Source organism: Sus scrofa, chromosome 1, assembly GCF_054392235.1.
Source record: "Sus scrofa isolate SSC_HxYL_T2T_F1_AM1 chromosome 1, Sscrofa_HxYL_maternal_Yorkshire_Landrace_v2.0, whole genome shotgun sequence".
Taxonomy (NCBI): Eukaryota; Metazoa; Chordata; class Mammalia; order Artiodactyla; family Suidae; genus Sus; species Sus scrofa.
In genome coordinates this window covers 250,079,445-250,104,162 of record NC_139383.1, presented here as the reverse complement: position 1 = coordinate 250,104,162, position 24,718 = coordinate 250,079,445, and the positions used below count along the sequence as shown (strand labels likewise).

General features: G+C 46.5%; 1 protein-coding gene across 8 annotated transcripts in view; it reads right to left on the bottom strand.

Annotated features, from left to right (window-relative positions):
- The window catches only part of CCDC180 (coiled-coil domain containing 180), a 66,142-nt gene that overhangs the window by 15,698 nt on the left and 25,726 nt on the right, over nt 1–24,718 (bottom strand). For all 8 annotated transcript variants that reach the window (XM_021085122.2, XM_084990309.1, XM_084990348.1 and 5 more), the window contains 12 exons: nt 23,005–23,231; nt 15,425–15,600; nt 13,647–13,827; nt 12,659–12,805; nt 11,577–11,721; nt 11,271–11,387; nt 9,352–9,450; nt 6,904–7,023; nt 5,028–5,197; nt 4,728–4,783; nt 4,531–4,615; nt 2,822–2,932 (listed from right to left, as the gene is read on the bottom strand). In XM_021085122.2, coding sequence (XP_020940781.2) covers nt 2,822–2,932; nt 4,531–4,615; nt 4,728–4,783; nt 5,028–5,197; nt 6,904–7,023; nt 9,352–9,450; nt 11,271–11,387; nt 11,577–11,721; nt 12,659–12,805; nt 13,647–13,827; nt 15,425–15,600; nt 23,005–23,231 — 1,634 coding nt within the window. The remainder of the gene's footprint in view (nt 1–2,821; nt 2,933–4,530; nt 4,616–4,727; nt 4,784–5,027; nt 5,198–6,903; nt 7,024–9,351; nt 9,451–11,270; nt 11,388–11,576; nt 11,722–12,658; nt 12,806–13,646; nt 13,828–15,424; nt 15,601–23,004; nt 23,232–24,718) is intronic.

The window sequence follows — 24,718 nt, the reverse complement described above, 5'->3', positions numbered from 1 at the left end:
GCATTCCTCCGCATTACTATTTTAAGTGCATTTTAAATGGTTGTGTAACACCATTGAGTATCGTATGCACCATCACATATACACCCTTAGTTTTGGAACTTTAGGGCTTTTTTCCCCATTTTTAACTGGGATAAAAAGTACTACATGGTATGTCCTCATGCAAGTGTTTTCTTTTTGATGGATGGTTTCCTTGCGGGAGGGACCTACAGAGCTGCACAAAAGGCGTAGCTTGATGGCTTTCACTACGCCTTTCCCACCTGCTTTCTGGAGAGATAACTTGCTGTCTGATGACCTTGACAGAGACTCTCTCCTCGAGCCCACACTAGGCTCCTCTGAGAGCTTTCACTATGCTTTCCCAAACAATTTCCCACTGTGTGATCCTGGCATGATTTTCTTAAGGATAATTTGGAACCTCATTGGTCTCTTGGGGCTCTCTCTACACTGGCCCCTCTAAGATCCCGCTCCCCTCCCATCGCCTTTGCTCCTTCTTCCTCCTTTTGCCACCTTCCATCTTCCCCTCAGTTCCCTGGTATCCTTTGATATGTCCCCCCCACTTCAAAGCCCTCCCTCCTGCACCCCGCTGTGCACCCTGCCAGATGTCCCCTCCCCACTCCAGTCCACAACTCCCTACAGTCACTTGAACTAAATGTCGTCCTCCCGTCCCCATCAGGGACTGCGGATCTCCTGAAAGCAGCTGCTAAAAGCCTAAAAGGAGGCTAAGAGAGGAAAAAGGGCTACTTGGAAACAGGCTGGATGTTTTATTTATCCCCTCATCTGCACTCAAGAATTCAAAAACTCTTATCAAGCACACCTCTTCAATGGCAAAATGATCATTCATGTGAGTTTGGGAAGAAGCTGTCCTCCTTGCAACGGGATGTCGTTGGAACCATGGATGCATTAACCAAGGCTTTGACTGAAAAGGCATGTGGACCATGATGTGGAGAATCAGATACGACCAGCTTTAAGAAACTAAGGTTGACGTTATGGAGACAATGCTTCAAAGCCCTCTTGGGGAAATCAATCTGGCACCTGGCTTATGGGGTTCCCAACCTTATAGGTGAGTAAGGAAAACCTGGGAATGTCGACTAAAATCTATTTATATGCTCTTCACTCTCGGGCAAAATATGGTCTAGACTCATTCCCCTTTCATTTCTTTGCATTCTAGTGAGAGTGAGTGCGTTTCCCACATATCTGTTCTTAATTTAATTTCCTCCTTTGGGGTCTCTTTAAATTCTCCCCCTTTAAATGCTCCTGCTGTACTGAGTTCTCCAGGTTTCCTTAGCAATTTGCTGGTAGGGGAGGGGAGCAATCTATAAAGGTCTTTCCCTTTGTTGGAAATATTTGCCACCATTGTCTTGGCTTGTTGTTATCTAAGTTTTCATTGCATTTTAACCCAGAGGAGTTAAAATTTTTATTTCCCCAAAGTTTCTTTTTCCTTGTGATTTTATCTAGTGCTTCTTGGTATGAAATCCTGTATTATTCATTGGGGGCCTGTGGGTGACACTTGGAACTCACTGGCTCTTCTCCACAGCTACAGGAGGAGAGTTATCTGCTACCCATTGTGCAGAGGGGAACACTGAGGCTTGGGGACTTGGCCAGAGTATCAATGTGGGGGTAAAAACATGACCAGTCTGATTCTAGTTTCTAATCAATCAACCACTGAGCTATGCCAGGAAAGTCTCCTTCCTTTCAAAGATTTAATAAGTACTCAATTTATTTATTTTTTGTTTAGCCTATGACTTTTTTAATCACTAAAAGACTATGTTGCATCTATACTATGAATACGAACCATACCATCCAGCCAAATAAAAAATGAACTATTGATACATGTGACAACCTGGATGGATCTCAAGGGCATTATGTTGAGTGCAAAAAGCCACTCTGAAAAGGTCATATACTTTCTGAGAACATTTACATAACATTCCTGAAGTGACAAAATTATAGGGATGGAAAAGAGGTTAGTGGTTGCTCATGGTGAGGGATGGTGAGGGGGTGGCTGTGACTCCAAAGAAGTAGCAGGGCAGGGGTGGGGCAGATCTGGGTGATGGAACAGTCCTGTTTCCTGGTTTGGTGATAGATATGTGGATTCACAGGTGATAAAAGGACTGACCTACACAACATCAAGAGACTCAAGGTATTAATGACACAGAATGTCTTTTGGTGGGTGGGTCAAAGAGGCGTCTAGCTACTGACGGGGACATGACTTCCAGGCCCCTAATAGAAAAGCCACCCTTCTGTGCACAGTTCACAAAGCCCCAAGATAACATGGATGGGGTAAAATGACTGATGAGTAGGCGCTGAGATGCTGGGCTCCGTGATTAAAGGGTGAGGGGAATCTGTTACAGACGTCAACTTTTCTATGCGTGCCTTCAATTTCTGAAGTTGAAATTGGCTTGTTGGCTTGAAATGGAGCCATATTAAGTGGAACAGATTTTGTTTTAATCACTGGAATTCAAATAAAGGAAAAAAGAAGTGGGGGAGTGGGAAGCATTAAAAATTTGCCGGAAAAAACCCACCCTCAAACCTAAACAAAACCCAACTCAGATCTCAAAGGGGTATGCCGCCCTGCTACTACAAAATGCTTGGGGAATGTGAATTTTTGCAAAATGTAAAAAAAAAGTGTACATAAAATGAATGTAAAAAAAAAAAATTAGGTGAAATAGGCTGAGACACACCAACCTTGCCCCTTACCGGGCTGTTCACTGACATTTCCTGCTCTGCCCCCACCTTCTTATTTTCCCCACGCTGAGTTAGACTGAGCTGCCCCCTGACCAAGAGGACACCTTAAAACAGAGTTAAAGGAAATGGTGCTGTCACTTACTCGGCCAGAGGAGGTGGCTTGTCCCCGAGTACCTGGTACTTTCTCTCCAACCGGTTAGGCTTCAAGTACCGTGTGGTGCTATGGGGCAAAGGTGGGTCAGTGCTCTGGAGGCTGGAGAAAAACACAGACAGGTCTGAGCATGGGGGAGTCCTGCCTGGGTCTGCCCCGGCAGCCCAGCCCCCAAGATACCTCCCTATTCCTCAGCAGCTCTGGAGACAGCCTTCTCGTGGGGCTGAAGCCCTAACCCTAAACCCCATGCAAGGCCACAAAGAGGAGGCAAGGAGCAGAGGTGCTCGGGCCCAGAAATTTGTATCCTTGCTTCCCTGTGGTGAGGACCCAAAGGAAAATAGGTTGAGCCCCACAGAGGGTTGCCAAATTTTCAAATAAAAGTACAAGTTAAACTTGAATTTCATGTAAGCAATGAGTAATTTTTGGTATATGTCCCATGCAGTATTTGGGACACAGCTACATTAAAAACATTATGTGTTTTTCATCTGAAATTCAAATTGAACTGAGGCCTCTAAATTTTTACCTGGCAGCCCTAGAAACATGAACTTCATTGATAACTACTGAGAGACTGAATATAGGAATGGACAACTGCTGGGCCATATATAAATAAAGAACTCTGGCTCATAAACTGCAACATCTTGCTCTGGAAACTAACCCCTTAGCTACAATAAACAATCCAGGAAGCTAGTCTGCTGTAAGTCAGACTTTCAGGAGGACAAACTGCTATCTCTAGCAACAATCCAAAAAGCCAAACAATACCCCCTGTAACAAGCAACCCCAAATGGCCAGGACGTGACTAGTACCTGGCAACTTCCTTAAATTTTGTTCCTGCTTCTAACTTAGGACCAGCCAGAGAAAGCCAAATATATACCCCTAACCAATCACTGGATGCCCACAGCTGGCAGGCCTACCTCCAACTTCCCCCAGGCCAACAGCCTCCACTCAGGGCACATCTGAAGCCTCCCCTGTTCTCCACGATGCACATTTCTCATTTTCTTGCCTGCCTATGAGTCTCTGCTAAAAACTAAGTGAAAATGGCTGACTCCCCAGCTGGAGCGAGCCCTGAATCAAAAGAGTTAGCTTTCTTATTTGGTTAGTCTTGTTTATTCCCACGTTGTAGATGGCATGTCTGTTCAAAAAGACTTTCTAGATATATGCAAAAGCAGAATTTCTTCACTGCCACTTTCTCAAAACCGAGCATTAAACCAGGTCAACAAAGGCTCATTAAGACCCAGAAAGTCAGCTCAGTCATATGGATTCAGTGTCAGTGCCCAGCAGGGCTCACACTCACCGAGGCATGAGTCTAACAACCCCAACAGGGTCCAGGGGCAGAGTGCATGGTCAGGATAGACTCAGGGCTCCTAAGGCTCTGAGCTATCATCCAAGGAAAGCCACCTCCAATGTCATTCTCTCTGACCAGGACAATGTCCAGGGAGGGAGCAGGGCTTGGATCCACTAGCTGTCACCATGGAAAACCACTGCGCTCCTGGACAGGTTCTCAGGGTAGGAGGCCATGCGAGCTGGGCCACTCAGAGGGAATGAGCAGGGACCTGTCTAAAGCCGGCATCAAGGTCGGCCCATCTCATGGTCGCCTGGGGTATCAGGGCCATGAGCACAGGAGGTGCACTCTGAGGACAAGGTCTGATAAAAGGTGGCCTCTGTCTAGGGAGGGGAGATCCAGGGCAGCCTGGTGTCTCTACCTCGCTGCTGAGGTGGCACTGGCAACAACCAAGTCTTTCTTCACTGAGTGGTCTCCCCGGCTCTGGTGTCGCTTGAAGGCTTTGGCTGATGAGCACCCAGGACAAGAACAGTGGATCCAAGGTGAGGAGGGGCTGGGTGGCACTCCCAGTTGCCCTACTACCAGCACCCTGAGCCCCACAGGCCTGTGTGCCTCTACCTGTCAGGTACCGCTCTTTGTCACAACGCTGGGTTGAACATTTGGCATCAGGAAATCTGAAACCAAAGGAAAGGATATGAGCTTTTCCCCAGTGACCATGAGGATGGCTCAGGTCAGGAGCTCAGTTCCATCCTGGATAACCCACAACCCCACGGAAGTCTGTGCTACTGTGAGCCCTGCTTCAGAGGAGGAAGCTGAGGCTCTAAGAGGAGAAGCCCCTGCATGGGGTCATAGCTGTCAGGGGTGGGCTCACATGAGGGATAGGCCCTGAAGGCTTGGGGGTACACCGGGGCCACTTACTGCAGGATCCTCTTGACCACCTCCACAGCCGGGTCTTCAACCATGGACTTCCCCATGCGGCTTGGCTGGGCCAAGGACTCGGGGGTGACCACGTCTCCCTTGGCTTCTTCTTCCTGGGCTTCTGAAGACACCAGGATGTCACTTTCTACCTCCACATCGGTCAAGATGTCCTGCAGGCCAAAGAGCAGGGCCCGACTGTGTGTGCCCAGCCTAGATGCCAGGGAGGCAGGCAGGCTGGGTTCACATCCCAGCACCACCCTGCCCAGGTGCTGCGGCTGCCTGACTTCTTTGCACCTCTTTTCCCTTCTGTGAAGTAGCAGTGACCCTATCTACCTTAGAGGGCTGTTCATTCATTCATTCATTCATTCATTCATTCATGTGAGTGTGCCAACCTACACAAGTGTCTCCTGAGCACCTGCTTTCTGCAAGTCTTTGCCTAGGTCTGGGACACAGGGTGAAAAGACTGCATGTAAGCCCTATGCACATGGAGCTTACAGTCTAGTCAGAAAGACAAGACATTTATTATGAATGTCTAAAAAGAAATGGTAAAAATTGGGGCCAGTGCTACAAAGAAATGCTAGCATCTTCTCTGAGGCTGAGGGTCACAGACCTGTAAAGCCACCCATAGATGTGCCCAGGCAGTTTCTGACCAAAGGCCAAGTGAACAAATGATGGACAAGTGAGTGGCCCCTTCCACCTCGAGTTGGACCTTAGAGAAAGGGTAGGCGTAGAGCCCACCAAGTACGCGTAGAGGAAATTTTCCCTATTTTATTCTTTGTCTGGGCTCAGGGTGGACTGTAAGCCCTGGAGGGAAGGACTCCAGCTAGATCCTGAGTTTTGTCTTGTTGGGTGCAGTACTGGTGGTAATGGAAGCTTAGTGCTGGTGGGATGGAGCAAGAGCCTCCCCACAGAAGGAAGCGCTGCTTCAAAACATGGCAGTGAGAGGCAGGGCCAGAGGGCAGCCAGAGCAGAACTTGAGGGGCATCCACTTATGCTGCTAATGGCTCTATGCCACTTATGCTCCACTTATGCTGGTCCTCCTGGCAGGTGGTTAAGCACCTCTGGTGTTTAAAGCTTGGTGAGTGAGGCTGAGTGTGTGTGGTGAGGCACAAGCTCTGCCCTCTTGAGACACACAGTCTAAGGGAGACAGCTCCTAAAAGGAAGACCCTGTTGCATGGTCTGTGGGCTCATGGGAAAGTGGGACATGCCACAGGGGCCAGGAGACCTTGGTTCAGACCAGGAGATGAGAGAAGGCCTGGGGGAAATGACCTCTTAGAGGGCAGAGAAATAAAGAGGCCACACAAGACAGACTGAGGCCATGGAAGGCTGCTGTGTAGGTCCAGTTAAAGTGTCTGGATTTTATCCTGAGGGCAGGAGAGTGACACAGGCAGATTGACTTTGTCTAACACTAAGACTGGCTGCAATGCAGTGAATGGATCGTGGTTGGAGGGGACAGTGAGAGGATAAGGGCAGCCATGTGAGCAAGAGATGGAGGGGCTTGAACAAGGGAGCTGGGAGTGGGGTTGGGAGAAGCCAGTCTCTACTTGTGGATGCGGGTGGGAAAGAAGAGTCTGAGAGGTGAGGGTGACCTGATTGCCAGTGGGTAAGGTAAGCTGAGGGTCCTTATGAGGTGAGGTGCTGCCAGGTGGTGAGGGGTCTCCTAAGAGACCAGTGCAGAGAAAAGGGCCATCTGGGATGTGAACTTAGACCTGACTTCACAGCCTGCGGCCTGTCTAAGGCACCCCCACAGGCCTGATGTCCAGCAGGGGCCTGGGAGACCCTCTTTCCTTAGGCTCTGCTGAGCCCTGCAGGTCTCCTGGGAGCTCGGACCCAACAGATCAGCCACCCGCCCCACCACCCCCATCCCATCCCTTACGGTAAAGACCACTTGAGTCACAGACACCATGTCCAGTTTGCAGTTGAGGTACTGAATCCTCTGGCTTAATTTTTCTTTCCAAGTTCGAACAAGGCCAAGGAGGTCCTCGGAGGTCACTATCTAGTGAGAACATGGAGGGAAAAAAAAGCACAGGAAGCAGGCTGCAGGTGGGAAGATGGACTCCATCTGAACCACAAGAATAGGTCGGCTGGTGAGGACACCTCTTGGCTCCATGGAGGCCCCTTACTTACAGGGAGGGCCCTGGGGAACGGGGGAGCCCTGGCTGCTCTCTTGGGCGGCTGCACTGGGGCAGCAGATCTTTCACTGAGGGGGGAGTTCTGTTCCCTGTTCTATTGGGTTTGTTCTGGACAAATGATTTAAACTTGCTTGTCTTAGTCTCCTTATCAGTGTGATGGGGACCCAGGATGTTCCCTTGGATCTCTTCTAGCTCTAACATGCTACATGTAGAAGGAAATGTTTGGCCTAAGATAGAGAGAGTATGTAAGGGCGAAATGGCCACAGCCTTTCTGGAGGGTGATATGGCTAACTCCATGGCAACATCAGAGACATGACCCCCTAGAGCAACCTTCCCACAGACCATACCCCACAGAGGGCAGGGGAAGCACCTGTGAGAAGGTTCATCTTCCCTATGCAGCCCGCATATCACTCAGTGGTCCTCACACATTGTTCCCTGAATGGCTCACAGCCTTAGTGGATGACACAGGCCAGGAGGTGCCGTGGCCTCTTCCCACTTCCTTCATTCCAAAGGCTCTCTGACTCCTGCCCATTTTCCTGCCGCTCAACCCCTGGAATGGAACATGTCTCAGCTGGCACCTTAAATGGTGCCACTATTTAGTCTTGGCACCCAAACTTATTCCTGCCTCCCTGCCTTTCTGCACCCAGCAGCCAGAAGGTCTTCTTCCATGTGGCCCTGAGCACAGAGCCTTGGCCACACCCTTCCCTAGTCCCCACTGCCTTCACCGGGCATCCGATGCCTCACTTCTGTCTCCTTATCACTACTCTACACAACTCTGTTAACACTACTCTACACCACTCTGTTAACACTGGACTGCCTGCCCACTCAAGCTCATGCTTCCCACCCTGGGGCCCTGCCCAACACCCTGACACATCAGGAGAGGGCAGGGATTGGGGGCAGGTAGGCCGCAAGGAAACGTGAGAGAGTAAATGCTTTTCTCCTGAAGAGGCAGAGCTGTCCCTAAAGGGCCTGCAGAAGGGGTCACAGCAGATTTTTTTTTTTTTTTTTTTTTTTGTCTTTTGTCTTTTTGCTGTTGTTGTTGCTATTTCTTGGGCCGCTCCCGCGGCATATGGAGGTTCCTAGGCTAGGGGTTGAAACGGAGCTGTAGCCACCGGCCTACGCCAGAGCCACAGCAACGCGGGATCCGAGCCGCGTCTGCAACCTACACCACAGCTCACGGCAACGCCGGATCGTTAACCCACTGAGCAAGGGCAGGGACCGAACCCGCAACCTCATGGTTCCTAGTCGGATTCGTTAACCACTGCGCCACGACGGGAACTCCGGTCACAGCAGATTAAGCTGACTTTGCACTGGTCCCTCTGGGATGTGTAGACACATCTGCATAATAATAGAAGTCATGTGGGGCTTTGCAGAATATGAGAATAGGAGGAACATATATGTTACCGTCTGTGCTTTGGGGGGATGTTTGGACATTTTCCAACAAGTACTTGTAACTATGCAAGAAAAAGCAGTAAAGATAGAAGAATAACTGTCTTCTCAGCACTAACAACAATAAAACCTCAACTTAGTCACTGAAATGGAAGAGAAAAGACAGAAGCTCTGGCTGGAATGAATGGTTCTTGAGGGCCTGGATGAGCTGTGGGGAAACGATTCCTTGGGGTGGCCAGGGCACTTGTGACAATGGGGACAGAGACACGCACATGCTAGAGGCGGAAAAACAATCAAGTCAACAACGTAAACACCCAGAAACACATTTGCTGATCAGTGCCCGGCAGGCATTTAGAACCTCGCTTTTCCCAAACTTTGCTCCAATTTAGACTTTGCATACTTTACGCATTAACCAATTTATGTGCCATGACCAAAACAAAGGGAAAATCAAACAAAATGTGATTGTTCAGAAGGCAGAATCCAGCTTCTGTTACTCATCCCGGGCTGGGTTCCAATTACTGGGAGGGGTGCCTGGTGATGCCAGAGGGGGAGTGAAGCCACATTCAAGCCCCCAGGCTCATTGGCCTTACTCAACATGCATGCTGGGAGGCACTGAGGGCTGAGGGCAATGGCTGGCTGGTTTCTCTTCCTTTCTTTAATTCCACTGAATAAAACAGGGGTTAAGTAGGAGGCTGCTCTGGTGGTGGAGAAATCTCCACCACAGAGATAAGTTTACTTCCAGTTTATGAGTCCAGCGTGCTGCATATTCACTATTCACAGCTTAGCATCTACTGAGTGCTTACTTCTTTATCTCCTCGTGAGCTTCGGCACATTTGTACCTTGCTTTGAAGCTGTTCCAGAGAAGAATTTAATCCATCTGTTTGCAAGTTGGATTTTGCCACCTAGGAAAACCAGAGGTTCTCAGATTTACTTCTAGAATACTTATTTGGATCAAGAAAATGTTCAGTAAAACAGGAGCTAAGAGATGGAATAAATACTGGAAAATAAAATCAGGGAGGAAATGCACAATGTTATCAGAAACTAGAATAGCGCAAATTTAAAGGGATTTAAAAAAAAACACCTGTCAAATAGATAAGTTTTAAAAATAAAATTGGTGACCTGCTGTACTGGTTGAGGGCATAGGAGGACATGGTCATGCCCTACAGGTAGCACAGAGAGTCTTTTTGGGGGGTGAGGGGGGAGATTTTTATTATTTTTTAAATGATTTTTATTTTTTCCGTTATAGTTGGTTTACAGTGTTCTGTCAGTTTTCTACAACATAGCAACGTGACCCAGTCTCTCTCTCACACACACACACACACACACACACACATATACATTCTTTTTCTCACAGCACAGAGAGTATTAAAACGTTTGTGTTCTAACCCAGTAATTCTAACTCTGGGAGATTCCCTATGGACGTAATCAGAGCTTCTAGCGCCAGCATGTCTATCACACCACCGTGTATGAGAAGCAAAACTCACCAAATGATCCTCCAAAAAGAAAAGGTGAAGTGAAAATGGCAAAACACCCAGAAGAGGGAAGCCACCAAAATGATGTTTTTGAAGAAAATGTGAAAGATTATACAGCTTAAAAAATTATAAGGAGTTCCCTTGTAGCACAGTGGGTTAAGGATCTGGTGGTGTCACCGCAGCAGCTTGGACCACTGCTGAGGTGAGGGTTGAATTGCTGGCCTGGGAATTTCCATATGCCACAGCCAAATCAAAAACAAAAACAAACCAAAAAAACCTGTAATAAGTAGCACTGTTCCCTGGTGCCCATGGCCTGGACCCTCACTCCAGCACCAGGAGTCCAGCTTACATGGCCCTGCTGACCCAGCTGCCTCTCCAGCCACACTGCTCCCTGTTTCTTGGCTCCAGTCCCCAGGACTTTTTCACCATCTCTGCAGGATGCTGCTCCCCACTCTCCCTGGCTGGCTACTCCTTCTCCATCAAGCCTTGAGAAGCACCACTTTCCCAGCCCAGGTGAAATCCTCTCTAATACGCCCCCCACCCCACCTCACAGCCCTCTTCCTCTGAAGCCCAGATGGCCTGGCATGGTGAAAGCCCTAATGTACGGTGTCACTCAGACCCAGGTTCACATTTTGGCTCCATCACTTAAGAACTACATTCTTACCTAAGTCACTTAATGACTCTGCCTCAGTTTCTTTATCTCTAGAATGGGGATAAGAATGGTTATTTGCCTCACACAGCTCTTGTGAGGACTCACATAGCTATTCAAAATTAGCCTGTTAGATGGAGTTCCTGTTGTGGCTCAGTGGTTAACGAATCCGACTAGGAACCATGAGGTTGCAGGTTTGATCCGTGGCCTTGCTCAGCAGGTTAAGGGTCCAGCGATGCCATGAACTGTGGTGTAGGTCGCAGACGTGGCTCGGATCCCACATTGCTGTGGCTGCGGTGTAGGCCGGTGGCTACAGCTCCGATTAGACCCCTAGCCTAGGAACCTCCATATGCCACGGGAGTGGCCCTAGAAAAGCCAAAAGCCAAAAAAAAAAAAAAAAAAATAGCCTGTTGGCAGGATGGCTGGTGCATGATGACTCAGTGGATGATAGAAGCTATGATGATTTAATCTCTGACTTCCTGGCTTGAGTGCAAGTCCCATGGGGCAGAGAACACGTCAGTATCCCCAGCACCTGGGACAGTGCCCCGTGTGCAGGTGTGTGTGATAAATATCTGCCAGAGGAAGAATCAGTCAGTCCTACCTCACACTTAATGTTCACTTGCAGATTTGTCAGCAACCGCTGGATTTTCTCTATGAAAAGAAGGTCCACAGACAGGTTATGGAATTTACTTTCAAATTTGTTGATGACCTCATTTGCCTTAAAGAAAGAGGAAAAGTAAAGAAGGAGATTAATTTGAAACTTTTGAACTTCGGAAGCACAGAGAGCCAGGCTTAATTAATGGTTGGAAAGGAGGCTTGACCAGCCCATCAGGCAACGAGCAAGCTGACCACTCCGTAATCAGGTGTCCTCAGAGCCTGGCTGGAAGTTTGGATGGGGCCCGCTCACCTGGTCCAGGTACTCGCTCTCCATCTTCTCCATGTTAATCATGATTAGGCTTTCAACAAACTCTATTCGGGCAGCTTCCTTTTCCAGTCGATGACACAGTGAGTCAATTTCTTCAGAAGAAAAGTTGCCTCCTTCTGAAAACAATCTAAAAATAAGTTGAGGAGAAATCAAAGCCACCGATTAGACCTGAATCTTTCCACCCAACCAAAATACAGTGGTTGATAGGGCTTTAGATTAAAAGTACAAGATCTGGAGTTCCCATCGTGGCTCCGTGGTTAATGAACCCAACTAGTATCCACGAGGATGCAGGTTAGATCCCCAGCCTCGCTCAGTGGGTTAAGGATCTGGCGTTGCCATGAGCTGTGCTGTAGGTCGCAGATGCAGCTCAGATCCCACTTTGCTGTGGCTATGGTGTAGGCCAGCAGCTACAGCTCCAATTTGATCCCTAGCCTGGCAACCTCTATAAGCCATGGATTTGACCCTAAAAAAAAAAGACACACACACACACACAAAAGTACAAGATCTTTGAAAAATGCAGATAGTACAGGGGGCAGAAAAACATCCCAAGTATCCATCAAGGGATGAATGGATAAACACAATGTGGCACATCCACACAGTGGAATGTTATTCAGCCCTAAGAAGGAATGAAATTCTGACACAGGCTATAACATGGATGAGCATTGAAGACATTATGCTAAATGGAAAAGCCAGACACCCAAAAGAAAAAATATTGTGTGATTTCACTTATAGGAGGTCCCTAGAGCAGTCAAATTCATAGAGACTGAAAATGGAATGATGGTGCCCAGGGGCTGCGGGAGGGCAAAATGGGCAGTTGGTGTGTAAGTTAGTGTACAGGGTTTCAGTTGGTGAAGATGAAAAGGTTTCGGAGATGGACGGTGGAGATGGCAGCACAATGGTGTGAATAGACTTAATGCCACCGAACTCCACACCTAAAACGGTGAAAATAGACAATTTTATGTTACGGATATTTTGTCACAATTAAAAAGCTAAGGGGCAAACAAGACTGCCTCTCAATAGAGAAAGCCTGGTGGCCCACAGAGGCCCCAGATGCCGGCTCCCACCTGCAGTGCTTGACAAACTCAACGTTGGTGTAGCGAAGCTTGCCCAGACTCTCCTCCAGGTACTGGCGGAAGCTGCGCAGGGACACCTGGATGACGTCGACGTAGCTGAGCAGCTCCCGGTGCAGAGTGCTGCTGAGAATGACCAGCCTGGGGGACACGGGAGGGCAGGGTGGTGACCCAGGCGTGGGCAGGCAGCCAGGCGGCTGCTTGAGCTCCAGGTGGCTCACCTAGAACCGCTGCCTCCCTTCTCTGGGTAGCAAAAGGGGCATTAGAGAGAAGTTGACAGTGAGTGCCATGCATGCAGGACGGGGTGTGGAACTCTCAGTGAGCTGGATGAGAGGCGCCCCTCTCCTCTGTCTGGCCCCTGCCGCCATTCAGTAAGAGAATCCCAGGTCCTACTGGCTCTGCATCCTCACTCCAGCACTGGGGTGCCTGTGTCCCAGTACTTCCTGAAAGAGCCCCTGCAGGGTTCCTCTTTCCACCTAAGCCCACTCTAACCAGCTGCCTCTTGTGTACCTGACTGCAGTACGGACACTTGAGAGGGCTCCTCACTGGTGACCTGATGGAGGCCTCCCTGGCACACAAGAGCCTGCACCTCAAATCCCTGAATGGCCTCCTGGAACCCATGCTCTGCCCTAAGCACATCCCTAACTCCATCTGGGCCAGCGCCCGCCCCCCTTCCTCCTATCCCACACCCAGGGGCCTCCTGCAGGAAGGAAATCTTCCTGATTTCCCCTGGTGGGAGTGGTCTTTGCTACGGTGGACACCTCAGGGCATGTCCTTTTCACTCTGACCACAGGCGCCCTTTTCTCTCCCAGGCTGCTCCCCCGCCCCCCGTGCCCAGCCCCCCGGCCAGATGCATCACACAGTTGGCTCTTACACATGGGAAGAGGTGAAACCCTTCTGGAAACCCTGACTCTTCTATTATCCATGAGGGGTGGAGATTCTAGGGCCACAAGGCCACAATGGAGACCCCCAGGGCCCTTACTTCTGGCTCTTGGTGGCGTTCAAGAAGATGTGCTCCATGTCATAAATCTTGCGGCGGAAGTTTTTGCTCCTCGTGTTTTGCTCCTCTTGGAACTGGCAGAACATCATCCTCTCCTTTCTCAGAGTCTCCGTCACTCCCGCACAGTGGCTGTCCAGCCGCTCTTGATGAAGCAAGAGCTCGGCTGGAAAAGAACAAGGAGCCCTCTGGGGTCCTGAGTCAGCTCAGGACAGTGCTCTCCTGGGCCAGCTGTGGAGCAGGGACCATTCAAGCCAAGGTCCCTCATCCTGTTCCTGCTGCCCTCACCAGGCCTGGCCCCAGGAATGCACGTAGATCTCAGGGAGGCCAATCCGAGACAGCCCTGGGATCTGGAGAAAGGAGGCTCTGCCTGGCTGGGAGCGGGCGGTCCCGGCGGATGGAGGCACCCTGGGAGAGCATCTCCCTCCCTGGGTGCAAGTGGGCTGGGTGTTGGGGAAGGCAGGGATCTCATGAGAGGGTCTGGGAGAGAACAGCCAGCACAAAGCAGGGCAGTCAGGGTTTGTCTCTTGATACCAGTGGCTACTCATTTCCAATGAACTTGAATTATAGGAGACTTCAAGAGCTCCACCACAGGCCCTTAAAGTAAGCAGAGAGCCCATCACCCCATCTGACCTCCTACTGCCTGGGGTGGTGGAGCCGCAGTGGTCTCAGCTCGGCCAAAAAGAAATGGTGGGATCCTGAGGCTTTGCTTCTTCAGCCTCAGTTTTCACACCTGCCTTGGGCCAGGAGCCAGGGAAGGGGAAGGAAGCCAGTCTGCGGGGAGCATCCTTGTTGATATTTATATCTAATGCACATCTTTTCCAGATAAGGAGGGTGAGGTTCCAAAAGTCAAGCAGGTCTCCCAAGGCCACAAGCATTGGGCCTCAAGAGTCCACACTCTTTCACTGCTCCAGGCAACAGGAGGTTGGGTGCGGTCAGGTGGGGGCTCTCTGGAATGTTTCAGGGTCTATAATGGAGCTTACGTATGACTCCAGTGAAAACCTAAAACCCAGAACCAGGGGCCACTGAAGGATCCAAGTAAAAATGCACCCCCGCCATTAATGGAGGCCTCTGTCTTATACAAAAACAGCATGACTTTTTTTTTTTTTCATTTTGGCCACACCCACGACATGTGGAAGTTCCTGGGCCAGAGATTGAACCTGTGCCACAGCAGTGACCTGAGCCTTAGCAGTGACAATGCCAGATCCTTAACCTACAAGGCCACCAGCCAACTCCTGGCATGTCTTCTTAAGTGTTAAAAATTATAAGCTGAAAAGAATGGCTACCACATTTGGAGGCTCTGGCTTGTACCAGGTGCTCATGATACCTCACTGTATCATTTCAAGGAAAGTCAGTTACCACTGCCAACATGCCCTCTGCAGGATAGGACGGGATCAGAGAGGTCAGGTAACCTGCTGAGAGTCAAACATCTAGAAAGGCTGAGCCTATTAGTTCTGATTCCCGAGTTGCACGCTTGCCTCTAGAGCATCTGCCATGCAGGTATGTGTCCTGCGTGGCATATCTGGAGTCCACAGAGATAAAATAGGACAATACTCTTCCTTTCAGCATCTAATGTCTTCTTTGAAAAAGATCATAAAAGAGAATTCTGAGCACCACCTTCTCTGCCAGCCTGGGAATTGTGAACCCTCATACACACGTTCCAACATGTAATGGGAACATGCTAAGTGTTGTGGGGTGCAAACCAGGGCAGCTAATGAATGTGGAGCCACAGACGCATAGACCCCAGGGGCTGCCTAGGGTACCTGCCCTGACGTTGTGGATGTCCTTTTCAATGCGCTGGGCTCTTGGCTGGTGCAGGTGCAGGCGTAGCTCTAGCTCTGAATCCAGCTGATCAATCTTGGTGGCCACAGTGACCTGGGCATTGAGGGCACACTGGTCAAACCACTTCTCTAAGTGCTCAAAAAAGCCAGCTCGGATCCTGAAGGGAGAGAACAGCGAGGATCAGCAACTGAGACCAAGGAGAGCTTTCTCCATACTGATATATAAAGTGCTTCCCCCTTCCACTCCTTCACCCTTATTTTATTTCCCACTACATTGTATTTCTTTGTCTGGATGGACCATCATTCATTTAGCCAGAACTCCTACTGAAGGACAATGAGTGGTTTCCAACCATTTGTTCTTACAAAGAAGATGGCAAAGAATAACCTTGTACGTATGTCAAGTATAGAACAGGATAAATTCCCTGGTAGGGGACCGTTGAATCAAAGCCTGAAATACACTTGTGGATCTGGTAGATATGGCCAAACTGTTTCTGTTGCAAAGCAACTTGAACTCCTATCAACATTGAATAATAGTACCTATTTCTCCATATCTTCAGAATGTATTGTGCAACTCTCGAATTTGACAATTTTGTCATGTTATGACTGAGAATGAACATATTTTTATATGTGTTTAAGAGTATTAAATTTTTTTCCTGCTTACTGTTCATTAATATCTTTTGCCCATTATTCTATTGTATGGCTGCCTTATTTCTTATTAAATTTTAGGAGCTCTTTGCATAGTGGGAACATGAGGTCCTTTAACTGAGATGGGAATTGCAAATATTTTTCCCAGCTTATATTTTGTCTGTTAAAAATGTAGAGTGATTTTCTTGGCTATGCATTGTCAAGACATCAGTTTTCCCCCCAAATATATCTACAGATTCAATATAATACAAATTAAAAGCTCAGCAGATGTCTTCTTAGGGAAACATGAACTGATTTCAATCTGTACAGAAATACAAAGGGCCAAGGATACTCAAGACAGTCTTGCAGAACATCAAGGTTGCAGGACTTATCCTACCAGATAAGAAGACCTATAAAGCTATGGTAATTGGTCAGGAGGAGGTGGTGATGCAAGAATAGATGCATAGAGAAACAGAAGTGAGGTCAAGAAATGGAGTGGAGAGAGGAGAGTCTTTTCAAATGGTGGGGTCAACTGGTTATCAATATGGGAAAGAAATGAATCTGACTCCTACCACCCACATAAACAAATCAATTCCAGGTGAATTATACATCTAACTGTGAGAGTTTAAAACTATAACATTTATAGTAGATAACATAGTAACATAGGAGAATTTTTGTTTGTTTGTTTTGCTTTTTAAGGGCCATACCTGCAGCATATGGAAGTTCCCAGGCTAGGGGTTGAATCAGAGCTACAGCTGCCAGCCACAGCCACAGCAATGCAGGATCTGAGCCGTGTCTGTGACCTACACCACAGCTCACGTCAATGCCAGATTGCTGACCCACTGAGAGAGGTCAGGGATTGAACCACATTCTCATGGACATTAGCTGGATTCATTTCTGCTGCACCATGATGGGAACACCCTATGGGAGAATATTTTTATAACCTTGGGACAAGCAAATATTTCTTAGATAAGACAAAGTACACTAACCCTAGTGGAAAAATTCATGACCTTATTAAAAATAAAGATTTCTAGGAGTTCTCCTGTGGAGCAGTGGGTTAAGGATCTGGCATTGTCACTACAGCAGCTTGGGTTGCTGCTCTGGTGCAGGGTCAGTCCCTGGCCTGGGAACTTCCACATACTACAGGTGCTTCCCCACCCCACCCCCAAAATTAAAGATTTCTGTTCATCAAAAGATACTTTTAAGTTCAGAGAGACAGCATTAAGATGGCAGAGTAGAAGGACTAGAGCTCACCTTCTCTCATAAAAGGAACAAAATTACAACCAACTGCTGAACAACCTTCAACCACATAGACTGGGAACTTTCAAAAAAAAAAATCCTACTCCAGAAGACAAAGAGGAAGCCACATCAAGATGGTAGAAGGGGTGATTATGTGATATAAGCAACCCCATACTCACTGGGTGAGCAGCCCACAGACTAGAAAGTAACTGTATCACGGAGACTCACCTAAGGGAGTGAGAGTTCTGAGCCCCACGTCAGGTCCCCATGCCTGGGGATCTGGCATTGAGAGGAGTCCCCCAGAGCATTTGGCATTGAAGGCCAGTGGGGCTTGTGCACAGGAGCTCCACAGGACTGGGGGAAATGGAGATCCTATTCTCAAAAAGCGCACACAGGCTTTCATGTGCAGGGTCCCAGGGCAAAGCAGAGATTCCATAGGAATCTGGGTCAGACCTGACTGCAGTTCTTGGAGGACCTCCTGGAAAAAAAGCATCCTTCATTTATTTGTACCCTCCTCTTCTCATGCTTTCTGATTTTGATAGCATATTTGTGTGTGGATGATTTCCTACCTTTACTATATATATGCCTTTACTGGTGAACCTTGTCATTTGTAATACTTTTGTTTCTAATTGTGGCCTTTTCTTTTCCACCCAGAGAAGTTCCTTTAGTTTTTGTTGTAAAGCTGGTTTAGTGGTGCTGAATTCTCTTAGCTTTGCTTGGCTTTAAACTTTTGATTTCTCCTTCAACTCTGAATGTGAGCCTTGCTGGGTAGAGTAATCTTGGTAGGAGGTTATTTCCTTTCATAACTTTAAGTATATCATGCCACTCCCTTCTGGCCTGCAGAGGTTCTGCTGATATCAGACAAAATAGGCCTTAAAATAAAAGATATTACAGGAGACAAAGAAGAACATTACATAATGATCAAAGGATCAATCCAAGAAGAAGATATAACAGTTGTAAATATATATGGACCCAACAGAGGATCACCTCAATATATAAGGCAACTGCTAACAACCTTAAAAGGAGAAATTGACAATAACACAATAAAAGCAGGAAACTTTAACATCCCACTTACAGCAGTGGACAGATCATCCAGACAGAAAATCAACAAGGAAACACACTCCCTATATGATGCATCAGACCAAATGGACTTAATAGATATTTATAGAACATTTCATCCAAAAGCAGCACAATACACATTTTTCTCAAGTGCATACAGAACATCCTCTAGGATTGATTACATTCTGGGCCACAAAATCAGCCTTGGTAACTTTAAGAAAACTGAAATATCAAGCATCTTTTCTGAATGCAATGCTATACAACTGGAAATCAACAAGAAAAAAGCTGCAAAAAAACACAAGCATGTGGAAACTAAACAGCATGCTACTAAACAACCAATTGATCACTGAATAAATCTAAGAGGAAATTAGAAAAATACCTAGAAGCAAGTGACAACAAAGACACAAAAGTCCAAAACCTAGAGGATGCAGCAAAAGCAGTTCTAAGAGGGAAGTTTATAGTAATACAAGCCTACCTCGGCAAACAAGAAAAAGCTCAAATAAACAACCTAACTGCAACCTAAAGCAACTAGAGAGAGAAGAACAGACAAGACGTAAAGTTAACAGAAGGAAAGAAATCATAAAGATCAGAGCAGAAATCAATGAAATAGAAAGGAAGAAAACCATAGAAAAGATCAATGAAACTAAAAGCTGGTCTTTGAAAAGGTCACCAAAATTGATAAACCCTTAGCCAGTCTCATCAAGGAAAAAAGAGAGAGGACTCAAATCAATAAAATTAGAAGTTACAACAGACATCACAGAAATACAAAGGATCATAAGAGAGTACCACAAGCAACTAAATGCCAACAAAATAGAAAACCTAGAAGAAATGGACAAATTCTTAGAAAAGTACAATCTTCCAAGACTAAACCAAGATGAAATAGAAAGGCTGAATGGACCAATCACAAGAACTGAAATTGAAACTGTGATTAAACAAAAGTCCAGGACCAGACGGCTTCACAGGAGAATTCTATCAAACATTTAGAGAAGAGATAACACCTCTCCTTCTGAAACTTTTCCAAAAAAATTGCAGAGGAAGGAACACTCCCAAACTCATTCTATGAGGCCACCATCACCTTGATACCCAAACCAGACAAAGATGCCACACAAAAAGAAAATCACAAACCAATATCACTGGTGAACATACATGCAAAAATCTTCAACAAAATACTAGCAAACTGCATCCAATAATACATTAAAAGGATTGTACAACATGATCAAGTGGGATTTATCCCAGGGATGCAAGGGTTCTTCAATATCCACAAATCAATCAGTGTGATGCACCTCATTGAAGAATAAAAACCATGTGATCCTCTCAATAGATGCAGAAAACCATTTGACAAAATCCAACACCCCTTTCTGATATTTAAAAATAATCCTCCAGGGAGTTCCCGTCGTGGCGCAGTGGTTAACGAATCCAACTAGGAACAATGAGGTCGCAGGTTCAGTCCCTGCCCTTGCTCAGTGGGTTAACGATCCGGCGTTGCCGTGAGCTGTGGCTAGGTTGCAGACGCGGCTCGGATCCCACGTTGCTGTGGCTCTGGCGTAGGCCGGTGGCTACAGCTCCGATTGGACCCCTAGCCTGGGAACCTCCATATGCCGCGGGAGCGGCCCAAGAAACAGCAACAACAACAACAACAAAATGAAAAATAAAAATAATCCTCCAGAAAGTGGGCATAGAGGGAACCTACTTCAACATAATAAAGGTCATATATGACAAACCCACAGCTAACATCATTCTCAACAATGGAAAGCTGAAAGAATTCCCGCTGAGATCAGGATCAAGACAAGAAGGATGTCCATTCTCGTGACTACTACTCAACATAGTTTGGGAGGTCCTAGCCACATCAATCAGAGAAGAAAAAGAAATAAAAGAAATCCAAATTGGTAAGTAATGAGTAAAACCATCACTGTTTGCAGATGACATGATACTATACCTGACAAAGGATTAATCTCCAAAATTTATAAACACTTCCTGTAGCTCAATACCAAAAAAACCAACAACCCCATCAAAAAGTGGGCAGAAGATCTAAACAGACAATTCTCCAAAAAAGGCATAAAGATGGCCAAAAAACACACGAAAAGATGTTCAACATCACTATTTATTAGAGAAATGCAAATCAAAACCACTATGAGGTACCACCTTACACCAGCCAGAATGGCCAGCGTCAAAAAGTCTACAAACAATAAATGTTGGAGAGGGTGTAGAAAAAAGGGAACCCTATTACACTGTTGGTGGGAATGGCAATTGGTGCAATCACTATGCAAAACTCCATGGATATTCCTCCAAAAACAAAAAACAGAACTACCATTTGATCCAGCAATCCCACTCCTGGGCATCTATCCAGAGAAAACCACGACTCGCAAAGACATATGTACTCAGATGTTCATTGCAGCACTATTTTCAACAGCCAAGACATGGAAACAACCTAAATGTCCATCAACAGGGGAGTGGGTAAAGAAGATGTGGTATATATACACAGTGGAATATTATTCAGCCATACAAAGACGTTCGGAGTAACATTACTGGTGTAGCCCCAAATGGGAAACAACAAAAATGTGCATCAGTAGTAAAATGGATAAATAAGATGGGTTTTACTTTTACAACAGAATATTATATAGAAATAAAAATGAGTTACAGCCACACCCAAGAATATATATGGGAGTTCCTGTCGTGGTGCAGTGGTTAACGAATCCAACTAGGAACCATGAGGTTGCGGGTTTGGTCCCTGGCCTTGCTCAGTGGGTTAACGATCCGGCGTTGCCGTGAGCTGTGGTGTAGGTTGCAGACACGGCTCAGATCCCGCGTTGCTGTGGCTCTGGTATAGGCCGGGGGCTGCAGCACCGATTCAACCCCTAGCCTGGAAACCTCCATATGCCGCGGGAGCAGCCTAAAGAAATAGCAAAAAGACAAAAAATAAAAATAAAAAAAAAAGGAATATATATGAATCTTGCAAACCACTGAAAGAAGCCTGACATAAAAGAATGAATTATGGAGTTCCCGTTGTGGTGCAGTGGTTAACGAATCCGACTAGGAACCATGAGGTTGTGGGTTCGGTCCCTGACTTTGCTCAGTGGGTTAACAATCCGGCGTTGCCGTGAGCTGTGGTGTAGGTTGCAGACGCGGCTCGGATCCTGCGTTGCTGTGGCTCTGGCGTAGGCCAGGGGCTACAGCTCCAATTCGACCCCTAGCCTGGGAACCTCCATGTGCCGCGGGAGCAGCCCAAAGAAATAGCAATAAGACAAAAAAAAAAAAAAAAAAAAAAAAATGCATTATGTATGATCTATTTAAATAAAGTCCAAAAATAAGCAAAACTAATTTGGAGTTAGAATATTTGCGATCCTTGGGTAAAGGAAGGCAGCGACTCGGGACTGGTAGGTGACAATGGGTTCCTGAAGGGTTGGTAGTGTTCTCTTTCTTGTGAGTACTGATTACTGGATGGATTCCCTTTGAATAATTCACTGAGCTCTATACTCATGATTTTCATACTTTTCGGTATGTATGCTATGCTTCAACATGCACACCCAGTTAGCTGAACATAGAACTGTTTTTTTTTATTAGATGGCATAATATTTGGTTCAAGACTGCAATTACCGGGTCTAGATTCACATCCTGGATTTTACTGCTTTCAATTTCAGAGATCTTGTCCAAGTTATTAACCCTGAGCTTCAATTTCTTCACCTGTAAAATGGGCTAATTGCAGTCCCCCTCTCATACTTATTTAAAGTATTAAACCCTCTGAATAAATATTAGCTCTGGTGATGGGTCCTTGCTTTTCTTCATTCCATGTTCTATGAGAGGCAGCCAATGGCCTGTGAGAGAGGAAGGAGGAGGAGGAGGTTCGAGTCAGGAGACATTTTCAAGGTGAGATGCTGCTGAGAGGAAGGAGAAGAGCGTCCAAAGGCCTGACTTTACTCCTTCTACTCCCTGCCTCTGGCCTCCTGCCTGTACGTAAACATAGAAGGTAGACTCATCAGGTGATCTCCAGCTGGTTAGTCCTAGCTATGATACTGCAGTATCAGGAGGGCAACACAAATGCTATCCAAAGTCCAAATGCCAATTTTCACAGTTAGCAGAAATGGACAGAACATTGTAAATCAACTATAATAAACAATTTCTTTAAAAAAAAAGAAAAAAATTCATGTTTGTTCCAAATTCAACCACGAAGGCTGAGAAAGAAACTTAGGAATTACTAAAAAATGGTAAAATTACTCTATATTCTTCACCGTATTTTTTTCAACTCTAATTTTCTACATTCAGTGTGTCGTCACATAATCAGAGAAAAATACCATACTGATATAACTGTGATCTATATCCATATAATTTTTTTTTAACAAAAGGAAAAAAAAAAGACATGCTAGGATCTAGAACCCAGAAACACCTTGTAGGGAAAACACTCTCTCATGTACAAGGCCCAGACCAGCAGGACCTCCTGGGGCAGGAGGGAGGCTTACTCTCACAGAGAATACCTGTGACTGCAAAAGGTTCCTGGGCATTTGCTACTTTTTATTGTTTCTCATCTCTACCCTCAATTGCCTACCTGTTTTCTTTTCTAGTGGAAACTAGTCCAATATTGTTATAATATTTCACCCTGTCAGTAACGCTCAAAGAGAACGAGAATAAAAGGGTTTTTTACTCACTGTTTCTTAATTTCTAAAATTAGTCTGGACGGAATGATCACTTGTTCCAGGACCTTGGCACCAGAAGCGTCATTGAGGAGAACAGTAGAAAAGCTGCAGTGGGGCTTTGTGATACTCTCTTCTTGCTCCAGAGGGAGGAAGACAAAGTAAGTGTTCCCACTGGAGGTTGTGAAGAACTCCATGTCCTCTTGGGTGACCTCCCCCAGACTCTCTTCCTGGGCTTTGACCTAAGCGAAGACAAGACTTTAGACTTGATAACATCAAACGGATTTGGTGAGCCCTACCACAAATTCCTTGACATCAGAGGTTGTAAACCTGTGGGCCAAATCTTGCCTGTAATTTTTTTGTTGTTGTTGTTGATCCAGATGGTTCTTTTAAAATCGGGAGATTTTACCTAGAAATTTGGATATCCAATTTCTCTTAAAAATCAGAAAATTTGGCAATTCTGAGTCTGCATTCCTACATGGCACTGTTAGATGGAACTGAATAATGGCTGCACAGTTGCCATGGACTGAGTGTCAATATCCCTTCGAAATTCACATCCCCAGTGGGCTGATATTTGGAGGTGGCCTGTGGGAGGTTATTATGTCATGTGGGCAGGGCCTTCCCTCATGAATGGGGTTAGTGCCCTTATAATAGAGATCTCAGAGAGTTCTTGCCTCTTCTGCTGCATAAGGACACAGAAAAAAGGCAATTGTTTGTGATCCAAGAAGTATGCCTTACCAGACACTGAAGCTGTCAGTGTCTGGATTTTGAATTCCCAGGCTCCAGAACTGTGAGAAATAAATCTCTGTTATTTATAAGCTCCCAGTCCATGGAATTCTGTCACAGGGGCCTGACTGGACTAAGACAATAGTCCTCACCACTTGTCACTGTTTTACACTTGGTGGCCAGCCCTCTTTTCTATTACATGCCTGTGGGCTTTGGAGTTCAGGGCCCCTGTTCAAAAAGTGGTCTCATATGCTCATTCTTCCACAGCAATGTAGGAAAAGTCTTTTGCAATTTCATGATTATGGAATTCAACGTACTGTTCCATGCATTGGAATGTGTTTGGAGGACAAGATTTACTGAGAGTCACCTCCCTGCACTCCAAAGAGAGCTGTCTGCTGACTTGGATTCAGATATTTTTGTTAATGCAACCAGAGAATGGGAAGAGAGATGGAATGGAGAGGCTATGAATCTACACAATAAAGAGGAGCTTGGAAAGGGAGAGGACCAGGGAGGATGAGGGAGGTCCAGGGATGATTTTAGAGTAGGCTGCAAGTAGGATGTGAGGAAAGGAAGGTGGGTTTAAAAAGCATTGCTGTGAGATAAGAACTGGATCCCTTTGACAAAAGGTGTGCATACATTTGATATTCTTTTTTTTCTTTTTGTTATCCTTTTTTTGTCTTTTTGTCTTATTAGAGCCACACCCATGGCATATGAAGGTTCCCAGGCTAGGGGTCCAATCAGAGCTGTAGCTGCCAGCCACAACCACAGCCACAGCCACACCAGATCCAAGCCATGTCTGTGACCTACACTACAGCTCATGGCAACACCAGATCCTTAACCCACTGAGCAAGGCCAGGGATCAAACCTGCAACCTCATGGTTCCTAGTCAGATTCATTTCCACTGCGCCACGATGGGAACTCCCATTTGTTATTCTTTACACACACCCCAATGGAGCTGTGCCACTGGGAAACTCAGCTTGTATCAGGGACACACAGTGAACAC